The sequence below is a fragment of the Cetorhinus maximus genome, chromosome 12 (genome assembly GCF_964194155.1).
Source record: "Cetorhinus maximus chromosome 12, sCetMax3.hap1.1, whole genome shotgun sequence".
In the NCBI taxonomy this organism is placed as follows: domain Eukaryota; kingdom Metazoa; phylum Chordata; class Chondrichthyes; order Lamniformes; family Cetorhinidae; genus Cetorhinus; species Cetorhinus maximus.
The window spans coordinates 84,086,822-84,108,378 of record NC_135890.1 but is presented as its reverse complement, the minus strand read 5'-3'; the positions used below and the strand labels follow the sequence as shown (position 1 = coordinate 84,108,378).

General features: G+C 40.0%; 1 protein-coding gene and 1 long non-coding RNA gene across 4 annotated transcripts in view; one reads left to right on the top strand and one right to left on the bottom strand.

The window, feature by feature from the left end:
* Window positions 1–848: 848 nt before the first annotated feature.
* LOC144687647 (uncharacterized) lies at window positions 849–21,422 on the top strand. The gene is made up of 3 exons (XR_013578184.1): window positions 849–945; window positions 18,613–18,639; window positions 19,368–21,422. It is a non-coding gene; the product is annotated as an uncharacterized LOC144687647 (long non-coding RNA).
* Window positions 942–21,557, bottom strand: part of taok3a (TAO kinase 3a) — a 154,863-nt gene continuing 134,247 nt past the window's right edge. For all 3 annotated transcript variants that reach the window (XM_078554017.1, XM_078554018.1, XM_078554019.1), the window contains 4 exons: window positions 18,811–19,050; window positions 9,264–9,476; window positions 4,035–4,217; window positions 942–1,997 (listed from right to left, as the gene is read on the bottom strand). In XM_078554017.1, the coding sequence (XP_078410143.1) occupies window positions 1,836–1,997; window positions 4,035–4,217; window positions 9,264–9,476; window positions 18,811–19,050 (798 nt within the window). In that variant the 3' untranslated portion in view covers window positions 942–1,835. The remainder of the gene's footprint in view (window positions 1,998–4,034; window positions 4,218–9,263; window positions 9,477–18,810; window positions 19,051–21,557) is intronic.

Here is a 21,557-nt window from a genome sequence, read left to right as displayed (position 1 = left end):
CACTCTTCTCTGAACTGAATTCCATTTGCCACTTTTCCACCCATTCAACCAAACCATTGATGTAATTCTGGAGTCGACAGCTATCCTCTTCACTATCAACCACAAGGCCAATTTTTGTGTCATCTGCAAATTTCCCAGGCATGCTTCCCACATTTAAGTCCAAATCATTAATATATACACCTGTCATGTTTTAAATTGCATTAGTTTTGAGTTCAGTGAAAACTAAGTGTGCATTTTAATAAAGGTTGTAATAAATGCCAGAGCAATAATTCTAGCTCAGTAAAAGTGAAGGAAGACAGGTTGGGGGAATGTTTCTCTGCTCTAGAGGATGAAATATCCAAACCAAATATATACAAGTTCAATGCAATTTAAAGTACAACAATTCACTTTGATTTGCTAGACTGCAATTGAGTCACACCCATTAAAACTGCAGATGTTAAGCAGGTTTATTTTAGGAAAGGCCATCAAAATGCTTTTCAAAATAAGTCACAATTATATTTTAATCATAGATTATTGCACTAGTCCTGGCCTTTTAAAATATAATTTTACCTGAGGTGTATAAGTAGGAAAGTTAATTGAAAAAGTTTATTTTGAAGAATGAACTACAAACCTATGTCTCAATTTCAGGATCCATAAACTCTTCCACCAAGCTTTGTGGGAGCTCAAGAATAACTAAATGGAAACTTCCCCTCCCGTTAATTTAGGTTAGTTTAGATTATCTAACAAGTCATCCAATTTATGAGATAGAGCACTGTGAAGTGACCCAACTCTGAGTAACATCGATATGCTTACGCAAAATTAACCAGTCATCACAAGTACTTTGACAACAATCATGTTCGGCCATACAGGATTCCCATTCAGCGTTTCTATGAAACTATACCGAAAAGTGAAAATGACTGCAGATTTCAAGATACAATCTGCTAAAATAACACTCAACACAGTGTGGTGAGCACTTTTATTTACAAATATGATTAAAAGCTTACTTTTGCTTTGACGGTCATGCTATTTTACCTGAAAAAAAACTGGAGTGCATGCAATAGTAAAGCATCTTACTGGTTTGTTTCATAAGAAAATACACAGCTTGTAGTATGAGTAAGCAACATTTATGGTCTAGATGGAAAATTCTATTAGAAGATCCCACTGACAGCCAGATTTACTTCCATATACTGAACGAAAAATCATTAAAAAATTAATTTGAGGAACCATTAAAATACTTTATGAAAATAAGTAAAAGCTCTCCTGAATTCCATCTATACAATATATGTGATAGTGCCTTGGCCCTATTGTGCTACTTGGGTCCCAGGATTCACATACAGTATGCACATCATCTGCCACAGCAGAAAATGATTTTATATATATATATGATTAACACTGGGCCAGGATACCCTTGCCAGCATTTCTTTTTAAAACTCTATTTCCCAGAAGCACTTTGTATGATCGACATGTACATCAAATTCTTTTGTATCAAATTATTCAATCTTAATAAAATTTCCTGATGAATAAATACCGAAAGAAAGCTAGCAGCGAGTAAGATAAGGCTGCAGATATAACATTTGTCTTTCTGCACAGATTTACAAATTATTTGTAATGCATGATCATATAAGCGATGTACATCCTGCCTTCCAATTTCACAAAAAGTATGATTGCACATATATCAATACTGTGTCATTTTAAAAGATGACCAACAAATGGTCAGCGTTCTTGTTAACATTAACAATGGGGCCCTGATTATAAGGAAATTTAAGGACTGTAGAGGCACTAGTCCAGAGGTGATGTCTGCCCTCAATAAGTGAGCCCATAATTAGAATACCTGGGCAAGGTTATGGCAATGTTTTTCATCTATAGTCTTCCTTGGGATAGTCCAATGTAACCAGATTTCCAAACCCAAGTCTGAGACTTTCCATGTCAAAGCTTTCAATTTCCCGCCCTTGTCTTTCCAATAGACTTCGTATTCTTTCAGTGCGTTCCTTCTGAAGTGCAGCCAGTTCCTCTTCAATCTTGAAAGAAATAAATGGAGAATTATTTTTAGAAATTGTCAAGCAACATTTTTCTTGCTCCAATATATGGTAAACACAGCATTTTCAGAATCCAAACTAATCAACTTTTCCAAGTCACCTTCCTTTTCCTATGGTTCTAAAGGAAACCATCAGGTATATCATCCAAGTCATCATTAAATCCAATGAATGTCGGTAAGTTATAGGCGAAAATCACACCCAGGCTGATCTTCTCAACCGACATCCATACATGGGTCAGGACATTTCCTGATGCTCCCACTTTGCTGCTGTAATTTCACTATATATTTGATAAAACCCCATTTAACATGAGTAACTAAGTTGCCTTCCAATGATGAATTGGGAACAGCTCTAAGGAAATTCCCAGCCTTGCACTTTCTAGAAAAAGTGGGTGTGGCACAGTAACTAAATGTTCATTCTTCTTCTGATGCAACATTTCCCCATTTTAGAATATCATTCCTAAAAAGCCAAACATAAAAATTTAGTAAACATGTCAAAGTGTAACTAATGATGATAATTTTTAATTTAAGATTAGGATTCAACAGTTGCTGATGGGATCTTGAGTTTAATTAATCATTTGCCTACAGAATAGTCCTGCACTTCAAAAAGTTATGTGCATGAAGAGTTGAGATATTGCAGACAAAGATGCTCTGCAAATACAAGTTTTAAGTCTTGTGCATGAACTAAAAAAAGCAAATTACCATAGGTCACCATTGACCTGACATATAAGACGACCCCATTTTTTCAAGCCCCAAAAATCAAGTTTTTGCTTATACTCAGCGAATAAGTCAACCCCATTTCAACCACGGCATGCTATACCCACATTGGTAGTCAGCCTCAATTTTTCACCCCATGAATGGCTGTTTTAGTTACTGGTACCTTATAATGGGTTGCAAGGCTGTGTTGCGAAGATAAGTGGAAATTTAAGACACCCACACATAGCCAGACCCCGCATGGCGAATGACAGAGATGGTGACCACCCATACCCATGGTTCACTTTTATACTCAGCGTATATGTTGACCCTTGTTTTTGGAGGGATTTTGAGGCTTCAAAGATTGACATAAGCACTGACATCTATATAATGATTACATTCTTAAGACATTTCATTCTAAGATTTTATGAAAATTTACTAACTAGAATTTACCTCAAATATCCCATTCTGAAGTCAATTGGTGCTATGCAATTTTTCAATTACGCTGCAAAATACATGGTCTTCCTGTAATGCACTTAACTCACGAACAATGTTGTAGGAATTCAGTTATTTGTGTGGTACAACTGATGGAAGAATTCGCAAAAGAAACTTTTGCATACTTTACAAGTTACACCCAAGAGATACCAGGGATTGACAACATTCAACAACATTTTTCTTTTGCAGTAGTATTAGCTTCATAGGACAAGTTAACTTCAAAGTAAAGCTCCCATTCCCTTTTAATGCCCTATTAATACAGTTGAACCTCAAAAAGTTACTTATTTCCAGTAGAAATTGGACTGAAACAGCTTAAGCTAATTTCACTTATCTAGTATGAGAGGATAGTAATATGTTGAAAAGGAAAAGTTCTAGTTTTAGCCTTATTTATGACACCATCTACTGATCAATCAGAATTCTATCAGTGACACTTCATCTGGTATTTCACTTGTGAGAGCATAGCCTGGATCCCACTGATTGCTCCCCGTAGGATGAGAAGCACCTAGCCTTTTATCGCCTATACAAGGAAGCACGATTGAAAGTATTAATGTATCAAGGGAAAAGGATCATGGTGGCAAAGCCGTGCCCCAGCCCTCCACTGTGCATCATATTGATGTTCCGACATGGCAAACAGTATCACAAAGCATTGTATTTAAACTGCTGTGCTAAGTTTCTGCCCATTGAGAACTGATTATCTTGTGGTGCTTAATGTAAAAATATAATTTCCATGAAGGGAAATGATCACGCCATGCAGCTTACTACACTTACAAGAAGTTTTGAGAAAACACATGCACTTCCATTGACAGAGAAATATGCAGTTTTGATTTGAACTGACCTTTTGTTCAAGGCGTGCTCTGCGCAGTGACACCAGCTGCTCCAATTTCTGAAGCTCTCGCTCATGCTGTGCTTCAGTCTGCATCTTAATTTTACTCTGGTAGGCATTAAGTAACTCCATTTCCTGCTGAAGCTGATGTTTCAGAGCTTGGCACTCTGCTTCCTGAGCCTCATCTAGCCGCAGCTAAATATTTAAAAAATATCATCAACACCAATGCACTCATCCAGAAACTTCTAGAACATGATAAATTTGATCATTACCTCCTTTAAAAGAATTGTGGATTCATGGGTGGAATCTAAAAGCTTCTTTAAGATAGACTGTATGAATAAGATAACTAAAGTTCATCAAACTAGCGTGGGTTCTGGCTAAGGGAGCCAAAACATGAGTGGAAGTACAAAGATAAATTTTCCCCATTTCATCGCCATTCACCATTAAGCAAACATTTCAAATAAATTAGTAGGACTATAGAAAGATAAAAGTTAACTTTAGTTTAAAAGGGGAACAATGGCAGGGGCTCCTCAAACAAGCAGACTGATCACTGGTATACTTTACAGCAGCTTACTGTTTACCCCTTATTAAAACCTTCTCAAACATATTGTTGCTTTATATACATGGGTCCAACAAATACAAAAAGGGCCACATTTTATGTAATTATACAAATAAGAATTGTTTAGGATTCTATTAAAAATTTATTCAAACAATGTGTTACCTCCCAAGTGCAAAAGTGCAATACTCAGAACAATTCAAAAGAAATCCTAAAGGATTGTTACATTAGCAGAGGTCAACATTTCTGAAATAAGGTTAGTATTAGTTTATTAATTTCTAGAATGAAATTAGGAAACACTTCCAAACACAGAGTGGTAGAAGTTTGGAAAACTTCCACTAATGGCAAGTGATGCTAGATCAATTATAAATTTTAAAATCATAGATTTATTTTTGTTAACCTAAGATATAAAGGGATATGGGGCAAAGGTAGAGTTAGGTTGCAGATCAGCCATAATCTCATTTAATGGCAGAACTGGACTGAGGGGCTAAATGGTCTACATCTGCCCCTATTACATTCCATTTAGAAAAAACTATTTTCTTCAGAATGGCAAACTCATGCAGTATTAAACAAGTTTTTATAAAGATCATGTCCAAATTTATAAGATTCTAGATCCCAGTAAGTTTGTAGCAGTCCTGCAAAATCCTATTAAATGAGTGAAAGCAAATTTTGTAACAGGCATTTTTCCATGTTTTTTGCAAGAATTTCATGTCTTCATTCAGATCTTAAGGGATCCTAAGGCAGTTGTGTGAATCTGCAAGTATACTAAACTAGAAATTATAGACACTTGTTGCATTTCAATTGGAAAGTCTAATTGTAGCATTTAGCAAGTTGAACATTTTGGAATCTGGAGATTACAAAAACACTTCAACTGTTATGAAGATGCGCAAAAAAAAAAATCATGGGGGGAATTGCTATGTTTTAATATTTCATATAATATTCACTTTTCCAGGTTAAAAGTGTAACAAATTTCTACTACACTGCAGGAAAATGAATAAAAAATATAATCTTTTTAATTTTGTCATTAGCCTAAGATTCAATGAGAATCTTATTTTTCATTCATTCATTCATGGGATGTAGGCATCGCTGGCTAGGCGAGCATTTATTTGCGCATACCTAATTGTCCTTGAGATGGTGTTGAGCTGCTTTCTTGAACTGCTGCAGTCCATTAGGTATAGAAACACCGACAGTACTGTTAGGGAGGGAGTTCCAGGATTTTGACCCAGTGAAGGAATAGTGATATGTTTCCAAGAAAGGATGGTGTGTGGCTTGGAGGGGAACTTCAAGGTGACGGTGTTCCCACCTGTCTTCTGCCCTTGTCCTTCTAGATGGGAGCAGTCCTGGGTTTAGAAGGTGCTGTCTAAGGAGCCATAGTGAGTTCCTGCAGTGCATCATGTAAATGGTACACACTGCTGCCTCTGTGCATCAGTGGTGGAGGGAGTGAGCGTTTGTGGAAGTGGCACGAATCAAGCGGGTTGCTTTGTTCTGGATGGTGTCAAGTTTCTTGAGTGTTGTTGCAGCAGCATTCAGCCAGGCAGGTGGAAAGTACTCCATCACACTCCTGACTTGTGCCTTATAGATGCAGGACAGGCTTTGGGGAGTCAGGAGGTGAGTTACTTGCTGCAGGATTCCTCGCCTCTAACCTACTCTTGTAGCCACAGTATTGATACGGCTAGTCCAATTCAGTTATTGGTCAATGTAGCCCCCAGGATATTCATAGTGGGGGATTCAGCAATGGTAATGCCACTGAATATCGAGAGGCGATGGTTAGGTTCTCTTTTGTCAGAGATGGTCATTGCTTGGCACTTGTGTGGTGTGAATGTTACTAGCCACTTGTCAGCCCAAGCCTGGAGATTGTCCAGGTCTTGCTGCATTTGGACATGGACTGCTTTAATACCTGAGTCATCATGAATGGTGCTGAACATTGTGCAATCATCAGCCCCCACTTCTGACCTTATGATGGAAGCAAGGTCATTGATGAAGCAGCTGAAGATGACTGGGCTGAGGACACTACCCTGAGGAACTCCTACACTGATGTCCTGGAACTGGGATGATTGACCCCAACAATCACAACCATCTTCCTTTGTGCTAGGTATGACTCGATCCAGCTGAGTGTTTTCCCGGAGTCCCATTGACTCCAGTTTTGGCAGGGTTCCTTGATGCTACATTTAGTCAAATACTGTCTTGATGTTAAGAGCAGTCACTCTCACCTCACCTCTGGAATTCAGCTGTTTTGTACATGTTTGAACCAAGGCTCTAATGAGGTCAGGAGCTGAGTAATCCTGGCAGAACCCAAATTAAGCATCAGGTTATTGCTAAGCAAGTGCCACTTGATAGCACTGTTGATGACCTCCTCCCATCACTTTACTGATGATCAAAAGTAGACTGGTGGGGTGGTAATTGGCTGGGTTGGATTTGTCCTGCTTTGTGTGTACAGGAGATACCGGGTCAATTTTCCACATTGCTGGGTAGATGCCAGTGCTGTAGCTGTACTGGAGCAACCAGGCTAGGGGCACAGCTAGTTCTGGAACACATGCCTTCAGTACTGTTGCCGGAATATTGTTAGGGCCCAAAGCCTTTGCAGTATCCAGTGCCTTCAGATGTTTCTTGATATCACATGGAGTGAATTGGATTGGCTGAAGACTGGCATCTGTTATGCTGGGAACCTCAGTAGGAGGCAGAGATGGATCATCCACTCGGCACTTCTGGCTGAAGGTTGTTGCAAATGCTTCAAGCCTCATCTTTTGCACTGACGTGCTGGGCTTCGCCCATCATTGAGGATAGAGATACTTGTGGCCTCCTCCTCCAATGAGTTGTTTAATTGTCCACCACCATTTACAACTGGATGTGGCAGGACTGCAGAGCTTAGATCTGATCCATTGGTTGTGAATTCACTTAGCTCTATCACATGCTGCTTATACTGTTTAGCACCTAAATCGTCAAGTGTTGTAGCCTCACCAGGCTGACACCTCATTTTTAGGTATGCCTGGTGCTGCTCCTGCCGTGCCCTCCTGCACTCTTCATTGAACCAGAGCTGATTCCCTGGCTTAGTGATCATGGTAGAGTGGGGGTTATGCCAGGCCATGAGGTTACAGACTCTGATTGAGTACAATTCTGCTGCTGCTGATGGCCCACAGTGCCTCATGGATGCCCCAGTCTTGAGTTGCTAGATCGGTTCTAAATCTATCCCACTTAGCACAGTGGTAGAGCCAAACAACATGATGGAGGGTATGCTCAATGTGAAGACGGGCCTGCATCTCCTACCGATGCTGTCATAGACAGATCCATCTGTGGCAGGCAGGTTGGTGAGGATGAGGTCAGTACGTTTTTTTCCTTTAGTTGGTTCCCTCACCACCTGCTGCAGACCCAGTCTAGCAGCTATGTCCTTTAGGACTTGGCCAGCTCAGTCAGCAGTGGTGCTACCGAGCCACTCTTGGTGATGGACATTGAAGTCCCCCACCGAGTACATTCTGTGCCCTTGCCACTCTCAGTGCTTCCTCCAAATGGTGTTCAACATGCAGGAGTGCTTATTCATCAGCTGAGGGGGGATGGTATGCGGGAATAAGCAGATTTCCTCGCCCATGTTTGACCTGATGGTATGATACTTCATGGGGTCCCGAGTCGATGTTGAGGATTCCCAGGGCAACTCCCTCCCGACTGTATATCACTGTGCTGCCACCTCTACTGTGTCTGTCCTGCCGGTGGGACAAGAATGGCGATAGTGGTGTGAGACCTGATCTGTAAGGTACAATTCCACAAGTATGACTGTCAGGCTGTTACTTGACTCGTCTACGGGACAGCTTTTCTAATTTTGGCACAAGCCCATAGATCTTAGGAAGGAGGGCTTTGCAGGGTTGCTGTTGCTGGTGCCTAGGCTTATAGTTGGATATAACTGAGTGGCTTGCTAGGCCATTTCAGAAGGCATTTAAGAGTCAACCACATTGCTGTGGGTCTGGAGTCACATGTACGCAAGACCAGGTAAGGATGGCAGATTTCCTTCCCTGTAGGCCTAAAGCCAATCACTAAAGGACATTAATGATTGGCCGTTATGACAATTGACAAAGGTTTCATGGTCATCAAGAGGCTTTTAATTCTGCCATGGTTGGATTAGAACTGGGATCCCCAGAGCATTGTCCTAGGTCTCCAAATTACTAATCCAGTGACAATACCACTGTGCCACCACTTCCTCCTAAAGATACAAAACATTTTAGTATTAGAAGTGCCATTTCTAGGCGATGGAAAAATGTAGTGAATGCAACATTAAACTCTCCACTCACTCACTGCCCTAGCATATTGGGATACAAACGTTCATGAAGATTTCATAGTTTCAACTGAGCCAATTGGAATGGTACCAAGGGACATAAGAGGTGCATCAACCAGTGTTCTTCTGAAATTAACATTTAGGACAAAGCCAGGAATCACCTGAGTGCTACTACTGAGTCAAGGATAACACCGGGACACAAGGAAGGATGTGGAAGACATGTTGGGGAGGACTGAACATTTAAAAACTTCTTCATATGCAATTAAAAAACTTACAATAAATAAATCCAACCAGAAGGCCCAGATGAAGGGCAAAGATCACAGACAATGATTCATTAAGGTACAGAGCTGTCTTTCCTTGAGAGATATCAAGGGCCTTTAAAGAAAGATGTTACTTTAAAACCGAGTTTATACAGATTACATACCGCCTGTGAGGCCATCATCTCATTGATACTTTGTTCATACTGTTCCGCCAGGATGGCCAATTTCCTTGTTTGTTCCTCTTTAAGTGCTTTTAGGACCATTTTGTGGTCACTTTTTGGAGTTACCTCCAGCTGGTGGTTCCTCAGTGCTTTGTACTGTTTTGTTTGGACTTTACATGTGTCTTGAAACTGCTTCTTTATCTGTAGCTCCATAGCCTGCACAGAAGCATAAAACAAGATCAATGTGACACTGTCTAGAAACCTGTATATTGGCTGTTTTGAAGGACAGCTTATGTCACATAATTATAATATGCTTAAGTAAAATCCTGTATTATGGGCAGACAACTATTTTCATTAGAAATTAGAGTGTTTTTCTTTAATTTTGAAAAATATAAACAATCAAAAGATTCAGATCCAATCAGGAGAGTTTAACAATGGTAATTGATCATTAAACCTCAAAGGTCACATCAGGGAAAACGGTATTAAAATTCATATATATGAATGTATAAAGCATTTGTAACAAGATATATGAATTTATGGCACATATAGAGATAATGGGTTTGATCTAGTAGCCATTTCTGAGGTTTAAGGATGACCAAAGTTGACAGCTAAATATTCCAGTGAACTTTACTTTTGAGAAAAAGGGGAAAAATGGAAAGATGGGTAGCCCTGAGAATAAATTATGAGATAATGGCAGTCATGAGAAAAGGTCCAAGCCTAGAAAATCAAATGTAGAATCAGAATAGGCGGACCTAAATAACAAAACGCATAAAGACTTTGGCAGATGTAGTTTGTAGGCCTCCCAACAGCGATCTTTATGTTGCCAGATTATAATTCAGGAAATTAGAGCAGTATTCAACAAGGATAATACAATATTATGGGGGTGGGAGGAGCTTGAATATTCATATAAGATTGGCCAAACCAAATTATTAAAGTAACTTGGAAGACAAGTTCATGAAATGCAGTTGTGACAGTTTTCTGGCACCAACTGGAAAATAGGTTAAACAGGTTATTTCAGATCTCGTATTGTGCAATGAGACAGGGTTAATTAACAATCTTATGGTAAAAGGTCCTCTGAGGAAGAGTGATCATATCATGATGATGTCATATTAAGCTTTAGAATGATATATTTAGGTCTGAAACCCGGGTTGTAAATTTAAACAAAGCCAACTATGGATAAGAGAAGTGAATCTGCTAAGGTAAATTGGGAAATTAGATTAAAAATCAAAGTAGATAACCAATGGAAAGCATTTGAAGAAATAATTAATAATCCTCAATGAACAGATATTCCCTTGAGAAATGGAAACTCCACTGAAAAAGTGGTATGATCATGACTAGAGAAGTTAATTACAGGATTAGGTTAAAAGAAAAGCCTTACAATGGTGCCTCAGGATTGGGAGAATTTTCTTTTTTAAAAGGATGTCAAGGAAATGATAAAGGGGCGCAAAGTAGAATAAGAGTAATCTAGCAAGAAATATAAACTCAATTGTATGAGCTTACAAACATGTAAAAAGGAATGGATTAGTGAGTCCCATAAAGGCAGAGACAGGAGAAAATATAATGGGAATAAGGGAACGGAAGAAATTTAAAAATTTTATTTTGTGCTCATCTTCAGAGTAGAAGACAGAAAGAACATATTGGAAAATGTGGGGAACCAGGGATCTAATGAGTGAGGAATTCAAATTAATTATTATTAAGAGAATACTGGAGAGATGACTAGAACTAAAGCTCATGGGATAGATCCTAGGGTTTTTCCAGAGGTGGTGGCAAGACAGTGTATGTATTGTGTGTAATATATTAACATGCAGTAATGATTGATTAAAAGCCAGGAAAGAGAGTAGGAATAAACAAGTAATTTGTGTGTTAGCCTGGCTCCAACTAGTAGGGTATTGCAAGAATCAGTGCTACGACCTTAGCTATTTACAATCTATATCAATGACTTAGTTGAGGGGATTGGCTCTATTATATCCAAGTTTGCCCATATGAATTTAGGTGGGAAATTAGGCTGTGAGGAGGATGCAGAGGCTGCAAAAAGATTTAGACAGGTAAGTGAGTGAACAAGAAAATGGCAGATGGAACGTAATGTGGAAAAATATGAAGTGAATGTGAAAGAAAAACAGAAGAGCAGAATATTTTTTTTAAATGGTGAGAGATTGGAAAATATTGCTATTCTGGAGAATCTGGGTGTTCTTTTACAGGAAACAAAGCAGGTCCAACAAGCAATTAGGAAAATGAATGGCATGTTAATCTCCAATCCCCTTGTAATAAAGTTAAGAGTAAGGGGGTGGAGGGTGGTGGAACCCGAGTACTTCCCTTTTTCAGGCATGGAGGTGACGATTATTAACTATCCCCCACACTGTCCCATTGAGGCAGGCAGCTGCAAATGATGTACTGCTCAATTTCAGTATGCAGTGTAGGTGGTGCTGCTGGATGGCTGCATGCTCAGTAAGGAGCCAAGCAACATGCAAGACTAGCATGCGTTTCAGTTAGCCTATACATCTTAAAGAATGTCTGTCCCTCAAAGGGGAGATGAATTCAGTACAGAAGCTGCTTCAGGCTGACTGTAGAGGAATTGGCTACAAGCAGAAAAAAAGAGAGCACCAGGCAAGAGAAAGGGCCCCCTAGGTTTTCCAACATGACACTGGAGACACTGGTACAGGAGGGAAGAGGAGGAAAGAAGCAAGGGAGGTCCAGGAGGTTCTCAAGACATTCCATTCTCAGGGTAAGTGTGGCCAGGGAGGTCAATTCCTGGACTCCAGCCCCGAGAACCCGGCAGCAGTGCCACAGTAAGTTCAACAACCTTACAAAGGTGGTCAACATCAGTGAATGCATCTTCAAACCTACTGCACCCCCAACCTCTCAATCTGCTTAATGCACCACAATCTCATCACTCACCCATCAGAAGTCAGGACCTGGACCCAACATTCAGATACTCCACTCACCCTCACATACCTTTCAATGTTACTAGCCTCACATCCACCTCTAGCTCTTTTCACATACCTCCAGCTATTCATCCAGGATGGTTTTAAAAGATGGAGGAATGTGGAAAGCCTAATATCTACATCCTAGACTTTTGAAAGATTAATAAATGGTCTTGATCTTCCAGAATTCTCCAGATTTTAAAATGGGCCCTCTAAATTGGAATGTAACAGTTTAAGAAAGGAGGGGGAAAACAGGGAACTAAAGACCATTAGCCCGATATCAATAGTGGAAAAACGCCTGCAGCTATTATTAAGGTTGTGATAACAGGACACTAGGAAAATCACATGATTATGCAGAACCAAAATAGGTTTGGGGCGAGGGAAATGGCGTTTGATAAATTTATTAGAGATTTTGAGGCTGTAACTAGCAGGGTAGATAAGGGGGAATCAATGAATGTGAATATTTGGATTTTCAGAAGACGTTCGATTGTCCCACACAATAGATATTATACAAGATTAGGACTTATGGAACTTGGGGGCAATAAAAACATTTAGTGAGGATGGTTAATCAACAGAAAACAGAGTTTTAGGATGGCAGGATGTAATTAGTGGAGTGCAACAATGATCATTGCTTGGGCCCCAGCTATTTGCAATATATAATCAATAATTTAGGCGAGAGGCCAGAGTGCAATATATACGAGTTTGCTGACAGTACAAAGCTAGGTAGGAAAGTAAGCTGTGACGAAGACATCAAGTGGCTGCTATGGTATATAGACAAGTTAAGTGACTGAGCAACCAAGGTAGCAGATGGAGTGTAATGAGGGAAAGTGGGAGATTATCCACTTATGTAGGAAGATAATTTCCAGAAATCATTTGATAAGGTGCCACATCAAAGGTTACTGCAGAAAATAAAAGCTCATGGTGTAGGGGGTAACATATCGGCATGGATAAAAGATCAGCTAGCTAGCAGAAACAGAATTGACCTATATGGCTCATTTTTTGGTTGGCAGGACGTAACGAGTGGTGTGCTACAGGGATTGGTGCTGGGGGCTCAGTGTTTTATAAATGACTTGGATGAAGGGACTAAAGCTTTGGTTGCTAAATTTACTGATGACACAAAGATAGGTAGGAAAGTTAGTTATGAAGAGAACAGGAGGAGGCCACAAGGGGATATAGATAGGTTAAGTGAGTGGGCAAACATATGGTAAATGGAATATAATGTGGACAAATGTGAAATTGTTCATTAAGGCAGGAAGAATAAAAAAGAAGCATGTCATCTTCTAAATGGTGAGAGATTGCAGAGCTCTGAGATGCAGAGGGATCTGGGTGCCCTAGTGCATGAATCACAAAAGACTAGTATGCAGGAACAGCAAGTAATTAGGGAAGCTAATAGAATGTTATTGTATTCAATTCCCCTGGCAATAAACAAAAGTAAGGGGGGGTGGTTACGCTTCAGTTGTACAAGGCATTGGTGAGACCACCTCTGGAGTATTATGTACAGTATTGGTCACCTTATTGAAGGAAGGATATAAATGCGTTAGCAGAAGTTCAGAGGTGATTTACTAGACTAATGCCAGGAATGGGCAGGTTGTCTTATGAGCAAAGGTCAGTCGTGCCAGGCTTGTATCCACTGGAGTTTAGAACAGTAAGAGGCGACTTGATTGAAACATATTAATATCCTGAGGGATCTTGACAGGGTGGATCTGGAAGGGTGTTTCCTCTTGTGGGAAAATCTAGAACTAGGGGTCACTGTTTAAAAATAAGGGGTCGCTCTTTTAAGACAGATGAGGAGAAATTTTTTTCTTAGAGTCATGAGTCTTTGGAACTCTCCTCCTCAAAAGGCGGTGGAAGCAGAGTCTGAATATTTTTAAGGCAGAGACAAATAGATTCTTGATAAGGGGGTGAAAGGTTATTGGGAGTAGGCGGGAATGTGGAGTTGAGGTTACAATTGGATCAGCCATGATCTTACTGAGTGACGGAGCAGGCTTGAGGAGCTGAGTGGCCTACTCTTGCTTCTAATTCATATATTTGTATGTACATTCATTAGAATGGAAAAGCACATTTTTTTTTTAAAAACAGGCTAGAGATTAGTAAATGTTAGGATGTTGGAGTCCTTGTACATGAATCACGAAGTTAACGTGCAGATGCAACATGCAATTCAAAAAGCATGTTAGTCTTTATTGCAAGGGAGCAATAAAGAACTCTGCAATTAGTTTGATTAATACACAGTGCTCCAGGTATGGTCTTCTGCAGTCTCCATACCCAAGGTAGGCTATACTTGCCTTTGTGCAGGCTGCAACAAAGTTTCACTAGATTGATACCTGGACTGTCCTGAAGGGAGTTGAGTAGAATGGGTTTATATTCTCTGAAGATTTCAAGAATGAGGGGTGATCTCATTGAAACATATTAGATTTTGAGGGGGCTCAGCAGGGTAGGTGCTGCTTCACAGAGTTGGAGAGTTTAGAACTAGTAATCATAGTCTCAAGATACAGAGGAGAACTTTTTTTTTAAAAAAACCAGAGGGCTGTGAAACTCTGGAATTCTTTACCATAAAACATTGTAGATGCTCAGTTGTTGAGTATATTCAAGATTGAGATCAACAGATTTTTGGGCAGAAGGGAAATCATGGATATAGGAATTGGGTAGGAAAGTGGAGTTGATGTAAAAGTTCAGCCGCAATCTTTTTGAATGGCGGAGCAGGCTCGAGAGGCCAACTCCTGCTCCTAATCTTATGTTCTGCACACCCTCTCCAGAACCTTGACATCCTGCCTAGAGTGTGGTGCCCAAAATTTTAGACAAAACTCTAGTCAAGTCCTAACTATAGTATCATAAAGGTTTGGCATCAGTTCCTTACTTTTGTACTCTATTGCTCCATCAAAAAAGCCAAGCATCCCAAATGCTTTTTTTCAGAACAGCCATCTCAACTTGTTTTACCACCTTCAAAGACCCCAGGTCTCCCTGTTCCTGTATCCCCTTTATAATTGCATCATTTACTTCAAGTTGCCACTTCTCACTCTTTACCAAAATGTTTCACTTCACACTTCCCTTTGTTAAATTGCATTGCCATGTGCCTGTCCATTTCACCAATATATGACCTATAGTTTCTCTCTCTCATCGTTTATTACAGAGTATCATATCTCTGCAAACTTTGAAATTATGCCCTATATACCCAAGTCTGGGTCATTAATACATATCAAAGAGATGAGTCCCAATACTGACCCCCTGGGGAACTGTCTAAGAAAATGGTCAAACAAGTTTTCTGAGGGTCCAAATATAATAATCATGGAGAGCTCCACCATCAACTTCATTTGTACCATCTTCAAATAAAAAAATCAGGACTCTTTTGATATAGATCAGTAACATGATTCTGGTTTCAATGTCATCTAACAAATGTAATGAAATTCACAGTTTGCGGGGCCAGTTGGGGAGTGTGTGAGAGTAGATGGCTTGTCAAATTTTCTGGTGGATACACTGTCTTTCAGTTAGGGACTGTGCCAAAAAACAATATACGGGCTTTGAAATGGAAGTCAAACTAAAATTTCTGGTTTCTGGGAAAAGGGGTTGTGACTTTAGGTTTCTGGCTGTGACATCAGGTTTATGGGAAATCAGACTGTGATGTCAGGTTGTTAAGGAAACGGAAGCCAATTGAAACCAATAGGAAAACACATAGCTATCCAAGATCAAATTTCAGAAGCAAAGCAGTACAAGCAGGCTGAGAATAGGGTGTTTGTGGCACAGCTGAAAAGAAGGAAACCTGAAGGCTGGATTTAGCAGTGGGGATAAGTAAAGTTACTGTTTCAGTTATTTTGAAAGGGCAGATTAACCAGAGCTGGCCATTTTGATGAGGAACATGCCTTGGGACTTGGGTAGGTTAGGAGCAGCAACTGGAAGAGAATTAGGTGTTTAAAACCTGCATGGAGATAGGAACCTGAGGAATACAGAGTTTTGAAGCACTTTGTGGCTGAATGGTGCCATATGGGCTAATGGTACTGCCAGTTAATTCATGAGATCTATCTTTGTTGTATCAACAAATATAATTTATAGTTTCTACTGAATACAATTTGACTGTAATGATTGTTTAATTAATGTTGATTTTAGTTTGGTTGTTAAAGTGTTATAAAAGGTGAAATTTTGTTCACCGGTTTCTTCTATTGGGGTCATTAGGCAAGTTGGTTCTTTTAGTTTATTGGTCTCCATGGTGATCATAACACAAGCATCACTGCCAGTGGCCCTCTCTAGAGAAAGGCACCACTAATAAAACATTTTCACAAATTAGCCATTTAAACTGAAACTTGAGACTAAATTATGATTTTATCCTGTTTATGCCCTGCAGTGCTTAGTGGTTGCAGAAGGCCTCGTATGCACTAATTGGCATCATGGGGTCCCTCTCCAGTGCCACCAAGGCAGACAGTTGGAGAGACACCCCACCCCTACCTCCCCTCCATGATCCCATATCCTATGATTCCTAGACCTATGAATAGTGATGGGTCAAGCCCATGAGACAGCTCTTTCAATCACCTACTCACCCTCATGGGGAGTGCCAGAGGATCAGGAGCAGCCCTCTTAAAAAGTGAAATAGTAATTGCATCCTCTCACACTCTAGGTAGTTTTAACAGTTTCCTCCTGGCTGCAGAAGGGCATGTGGCCAGGTATCCATTAAGTGACCCCTTAAGGCTTTAAAGGCCACTTTAGAAACATAGAAAAATAAGAGTAGGCCATTTGGCCCTTCAAGCCAGCTCCACCATATCATCCAACTCAATAACCTGCTCCTGCTTTCTCCCCATATCCTTTGATCCCTTTCGCCCCAAGAGCTATATCTAACTCCTTCTTGAAAACATATAATGTTTTGGCCTCAACTACTTTGTGGTAGCGAATTCCACAGGCTCACCACTCTCTGGGTGAAGAAATTTCTCCTCATCTCAGTCCTAAATGGTCTACCCCATATCCTCAGACTGTGAACCCTGGTTCTGGACTCCCCCACCATCGGGAACATCCTTCCTGCATCTACCCTGTCTAGTCCTGTTAGAATTTTATACGTTTCTATGAGATTCCCCCCTCATTCTTCTGAACTCCAGCGAATATAATCCTAACTGACTCAATTTCTCTTCATATGTCAGTCCCGCCATCCCAGGAATCAGTCTGGTAAACCTTTGCTGCGCTCCCTCTACAGCGAGAACATCCTTCCTCAGATAAGGAGACCAAAACTGCACACAATATTCCAGGTGTGGTCTCACCAAGGCCCTGTATAATTGCAGCAAGACATCCCTGCTCCTGTACTTGAATCCTCTCGCCATGAAGGCCAACGTACCATTTGCCTTCTTTACCACCTGCTGCACCTGCATGCTTACCTTCAGCGGCTGGTGTATGAGGACACCCAGGTCTCGCTGCACATTCCCCTCTCAATTTATAGCCATTCAGATAATAATCTGCCTTCCTGTTTTTGCTACCAAAGTGGATAACCTCACATTTATTCACATTATACTGTATCTGCCATGCATTTGCCCACTCACTCAGCTTGTCCAAATCGCACTGAAGCATCTCTGCATCCTCCTCACAGCTCACCCTCCCACCCAGCTTTGTCTCATCTGCAAATTTAGAGATATTACATTTAGTTCCCTCATCTAAATCATTAATATATATTATGAATAGCTGGGGCCCCAGCACCGATCCCTGCAATACCCCACTAGTCACTACCTGCCATTCGGAAAAAGACCCATTTATTCCTAATCCTTGTTTCCTCTCTGCCAACTATATGCAGCACTCTACACCTTGTGTCATCAATGATGCAAGAGAGCCCACCATTGAAGGCACCGCCTTTACTGGACTGCAAAACTATATGACAAAGTAGCCCAACTGGTTTGCTCGGCAGAGTATTTCCCTTCCAAACCAATCCAGATTGCTTCTCATTAGTTGATATTTCCCCATCCTACTCCCTAGAATGAGATTAATCATTTTTAATGCTATTGGTGTTTGCTTCATGAGCAGTCAAACACCTAGGTCAGATTGGCCTCCTTTTTATATACACATACTATGCATGCTTCCAGGTGTGCAAAGTCTCACTAGTGTCCAATGATTTCTTCACAATGGTAGGAAGATTCTCATTTACCTCCATCCATCCTCTCCTTTTGGAGTCTTGGATATGAATCATGAACCCACAGACTCAGTTAGCTTTCAATTCCCTATCCATCAAGTACCTCACTGCTGCATATTTTCAAAATCCTCACAGTCACCTGATATGAAATCTATACCAAACCATATACAATTCCATTAGATTCTTTCATGGCAAACTTGCATTAGATGCTCTCTAGAAAAGGGTTGAAGTTTAAAAATGAGCACAAGTTACCACTGATTCTGCATAAATGTGGCCTTAACAGGGAAGTAGCAGTTTATTTGTATAATTTTCCTTTCTGCCTCTTTTACCTCATATTTAGCACTGGCAGACAAAGCAACCTTACTACGTAAGTATGGGTTTGCAAACTTTTTTATTGCCTACACTGTCATAATCCAATCACATAAAAGTTTTGGTTATAAAGTTTAGGAAGAGTGCAGAACCACTGATCCCATCAGTTTAACGAAGACTCTTTCAGATATCTCATTACCTGCATAGTATAACAAGTCCCATCTCATACCTTTAGGCTCTTTGGCTGTTGTCTGAGTTCCAGGACATGTTTTCTGTGCAGTTCCCGCTCTCGACGGGTATTATACTCCGTTTGATTCTCCAGCTCAGTCTGATGCTGTAAACGGATTAGATCAATCCTAAGTCTTTGCAACATGTTAAGTTGTCGGAATTCAAGTTCTTGCGTCGACTCATCATGACGAATTAACATGGCATGCTCCATCTCCTTTTGAGTTTGCTTCTTATTCACTTCCTATTAGACAGAGAGTCATATTAAATGTTTATATTATGCATGCATTTAAAGCAATCCAATAAATTCAGCAGCTAAGCCATGTTCTTAAATTAGGCACTTTTTAAGTCTACTGTTTTTTTTAAATCACAGAAATCATCTGATAATGATCCTCATTTTATATCTGTTACCAGCACAATAAACACATTTGCTTTATGCTTACAATTTAAATCCATTATTGTTTAAACCAGTTTGTGCACTAAGGCATGTTTTTGCCTTTGCTAGGAAGAAATAACAGTCCTGCAACTGCTCCTCATAAGTTTGCTTCTTTCTTCCAACAGACCAAATGGAGGAACAAAATCTTAAGTTTAAAAATACTTATAAGACTGAACCATTTAATTAACAAAAGGTTTTGCAAAACCAGCTTGTGTATTCAAATTTACAAAATGGAATGGACCAACGACAAATCATGAACCAGTTGAAGAAGCCATCTACAAAGGGAAAAAGATCCCTGGATGGAACAAAATATATGATGGTGGTCTCTATGTGGAATTCTGAACAGGACATTTTGTCGTCATCTTAATAGTGTATTTAATATTTACTTAAAATATTGTACTGATTGTTAGAGAATTAAAATACTGCACATCTTCCCAATTCTTCATAAATTGATCGTAATTAAGCCTTATAAAAATTGTGGTTTTGAATAATGGGCCACAAACTGAACTTTCAATCTACAATGTCAGTGGCACAGGAGGCCCATCTGACCCATTGAGTCCATGCCGGCTCTCTGTATGGCAGGCCGATCAGTCCCATTCCCTCGCTCTACTCCTGTAGCCTTGTAAACTTATTTTGCTCAAATTTCCATCCAACTTTCTTTTGAAATTATTCACTATCTTTGCTTCCAACGCTTTCAAAACAGCAAGTTCCAGGTCATTAACACTTGCTGTATTGAAAAGTTCTTCCTCACGTCCACCCTGCATCCTTTGCCCAAATTCTTACGTGTCCCCTAGTCCTTGCACTTTAAGTTGAGAACAGCTTTTCTTTGCCTACCTCGTCTAAACTTGTACACCTTTATCAAATCCAAGGAGAACAACTCCAGCTCCTCCAACCTAACCTTGTAGCTAAAATTTCTCAACCCTGGAACCATTCTGGAAAATCTCCTCTGCAACCTCAAGGATGCTCACATTCTTCCTAAAGTGTGGTGACCAGAACTGCACTGGAGCACTGCTTGTGGCCTAATCAAAGCTTTATGCAAATTTAGCACAGCTTCCCAGCTTTCATACTCATTGACTCTATTGAAGCCCAACTTAACTGCTTTGCTAATTACTTTCTCAATGCGTCCTGCGACCTTCAAAGATCTGTGCACATGAAGACCCAAGGTCTCTGCTCCTGCACACTCTTTAGAACTGCGCCATTAAACCCATACTGCTTCTTCCTATCCATTCTGCAAAACTGCGTCGCCTCACCCTTCTCTGTATTAAATTCCATCTTCCACGTCAGCCAATTCTGCCAGCCTACAAAGTGTTGTCGTCGATTGGCATCAACCTCATTGTCAGTCACACCTCCCAGTTTGGAATCATTGGAATGCATAGTAACATTTTAGAATTTGCCAATATCCAAGTCAGATCTATTTTATTACACAATCTACTTTATTCTTCCGTCTGAAAAGCAACCATTTACTATGACTCACTGCTTTGTTCCTTAAGCCAATTTTTTATCCAAGCTGACACTGGCCTTTCTAATCTGTGAGCCTCAATTGTGTTAACCAGTCTTGTATATGGTATTTTGTTAAACGCTTGCTTAAAATCCATATAGACAACATACATTGCTTTCCCTTCATCAACCTTCTCTGTTACTTCATCAAAAAATTCAATTAGTCAAGTACAATTGGCCTTTAACAAATCCTTGTAGGCTGTCCCTAATTAATTTAAACCTTTCCAAGTGCCTGTTTTTTTTATCCTGATTATTGTTTCTAAAACTTTAACCACCAATGTTAAACTGATTAGCCTGTTGTTACTAGGAATATCCACACACACTTACTCGAATAAGGGTGTCATTTTGTCACTCTCCTATCCTGTGGGACTATCCCCCATATCAAGAGAAAATTGGAAGATTACGGCAAGCACTTCCACTATCTTCACCCCCATTTCTCTTAGCAATCTGGGATGCAAGTCACCCAGATCAGATGACTTATCCACGAAATATAACCAACTTTTCAGTACATTCTTCCTATCAAATTTTCACCCCACCCATTACCTCTACCATCTGAACTTCTACTGATATTTTGTCACCATCTTATTCCTTGGTAAACACCAATAGCACTCATTAAGTATTCTAGCCTGGTCCTACACCTCTAAGCAAATATCACCCTCTTTGCCTCTAATCGGCCCCATCCCACCTCTTAACATGGCGGTAAAAACTTTTCAGTCCCTTTTATGTTAACTGCCATTCTGTTCTTGTACTCTCTCTTTGCCAGTCATATTTTCCTCTTCACTCAAAGTCAACTTTGGTGAAATAAAGCAAGGGACAAT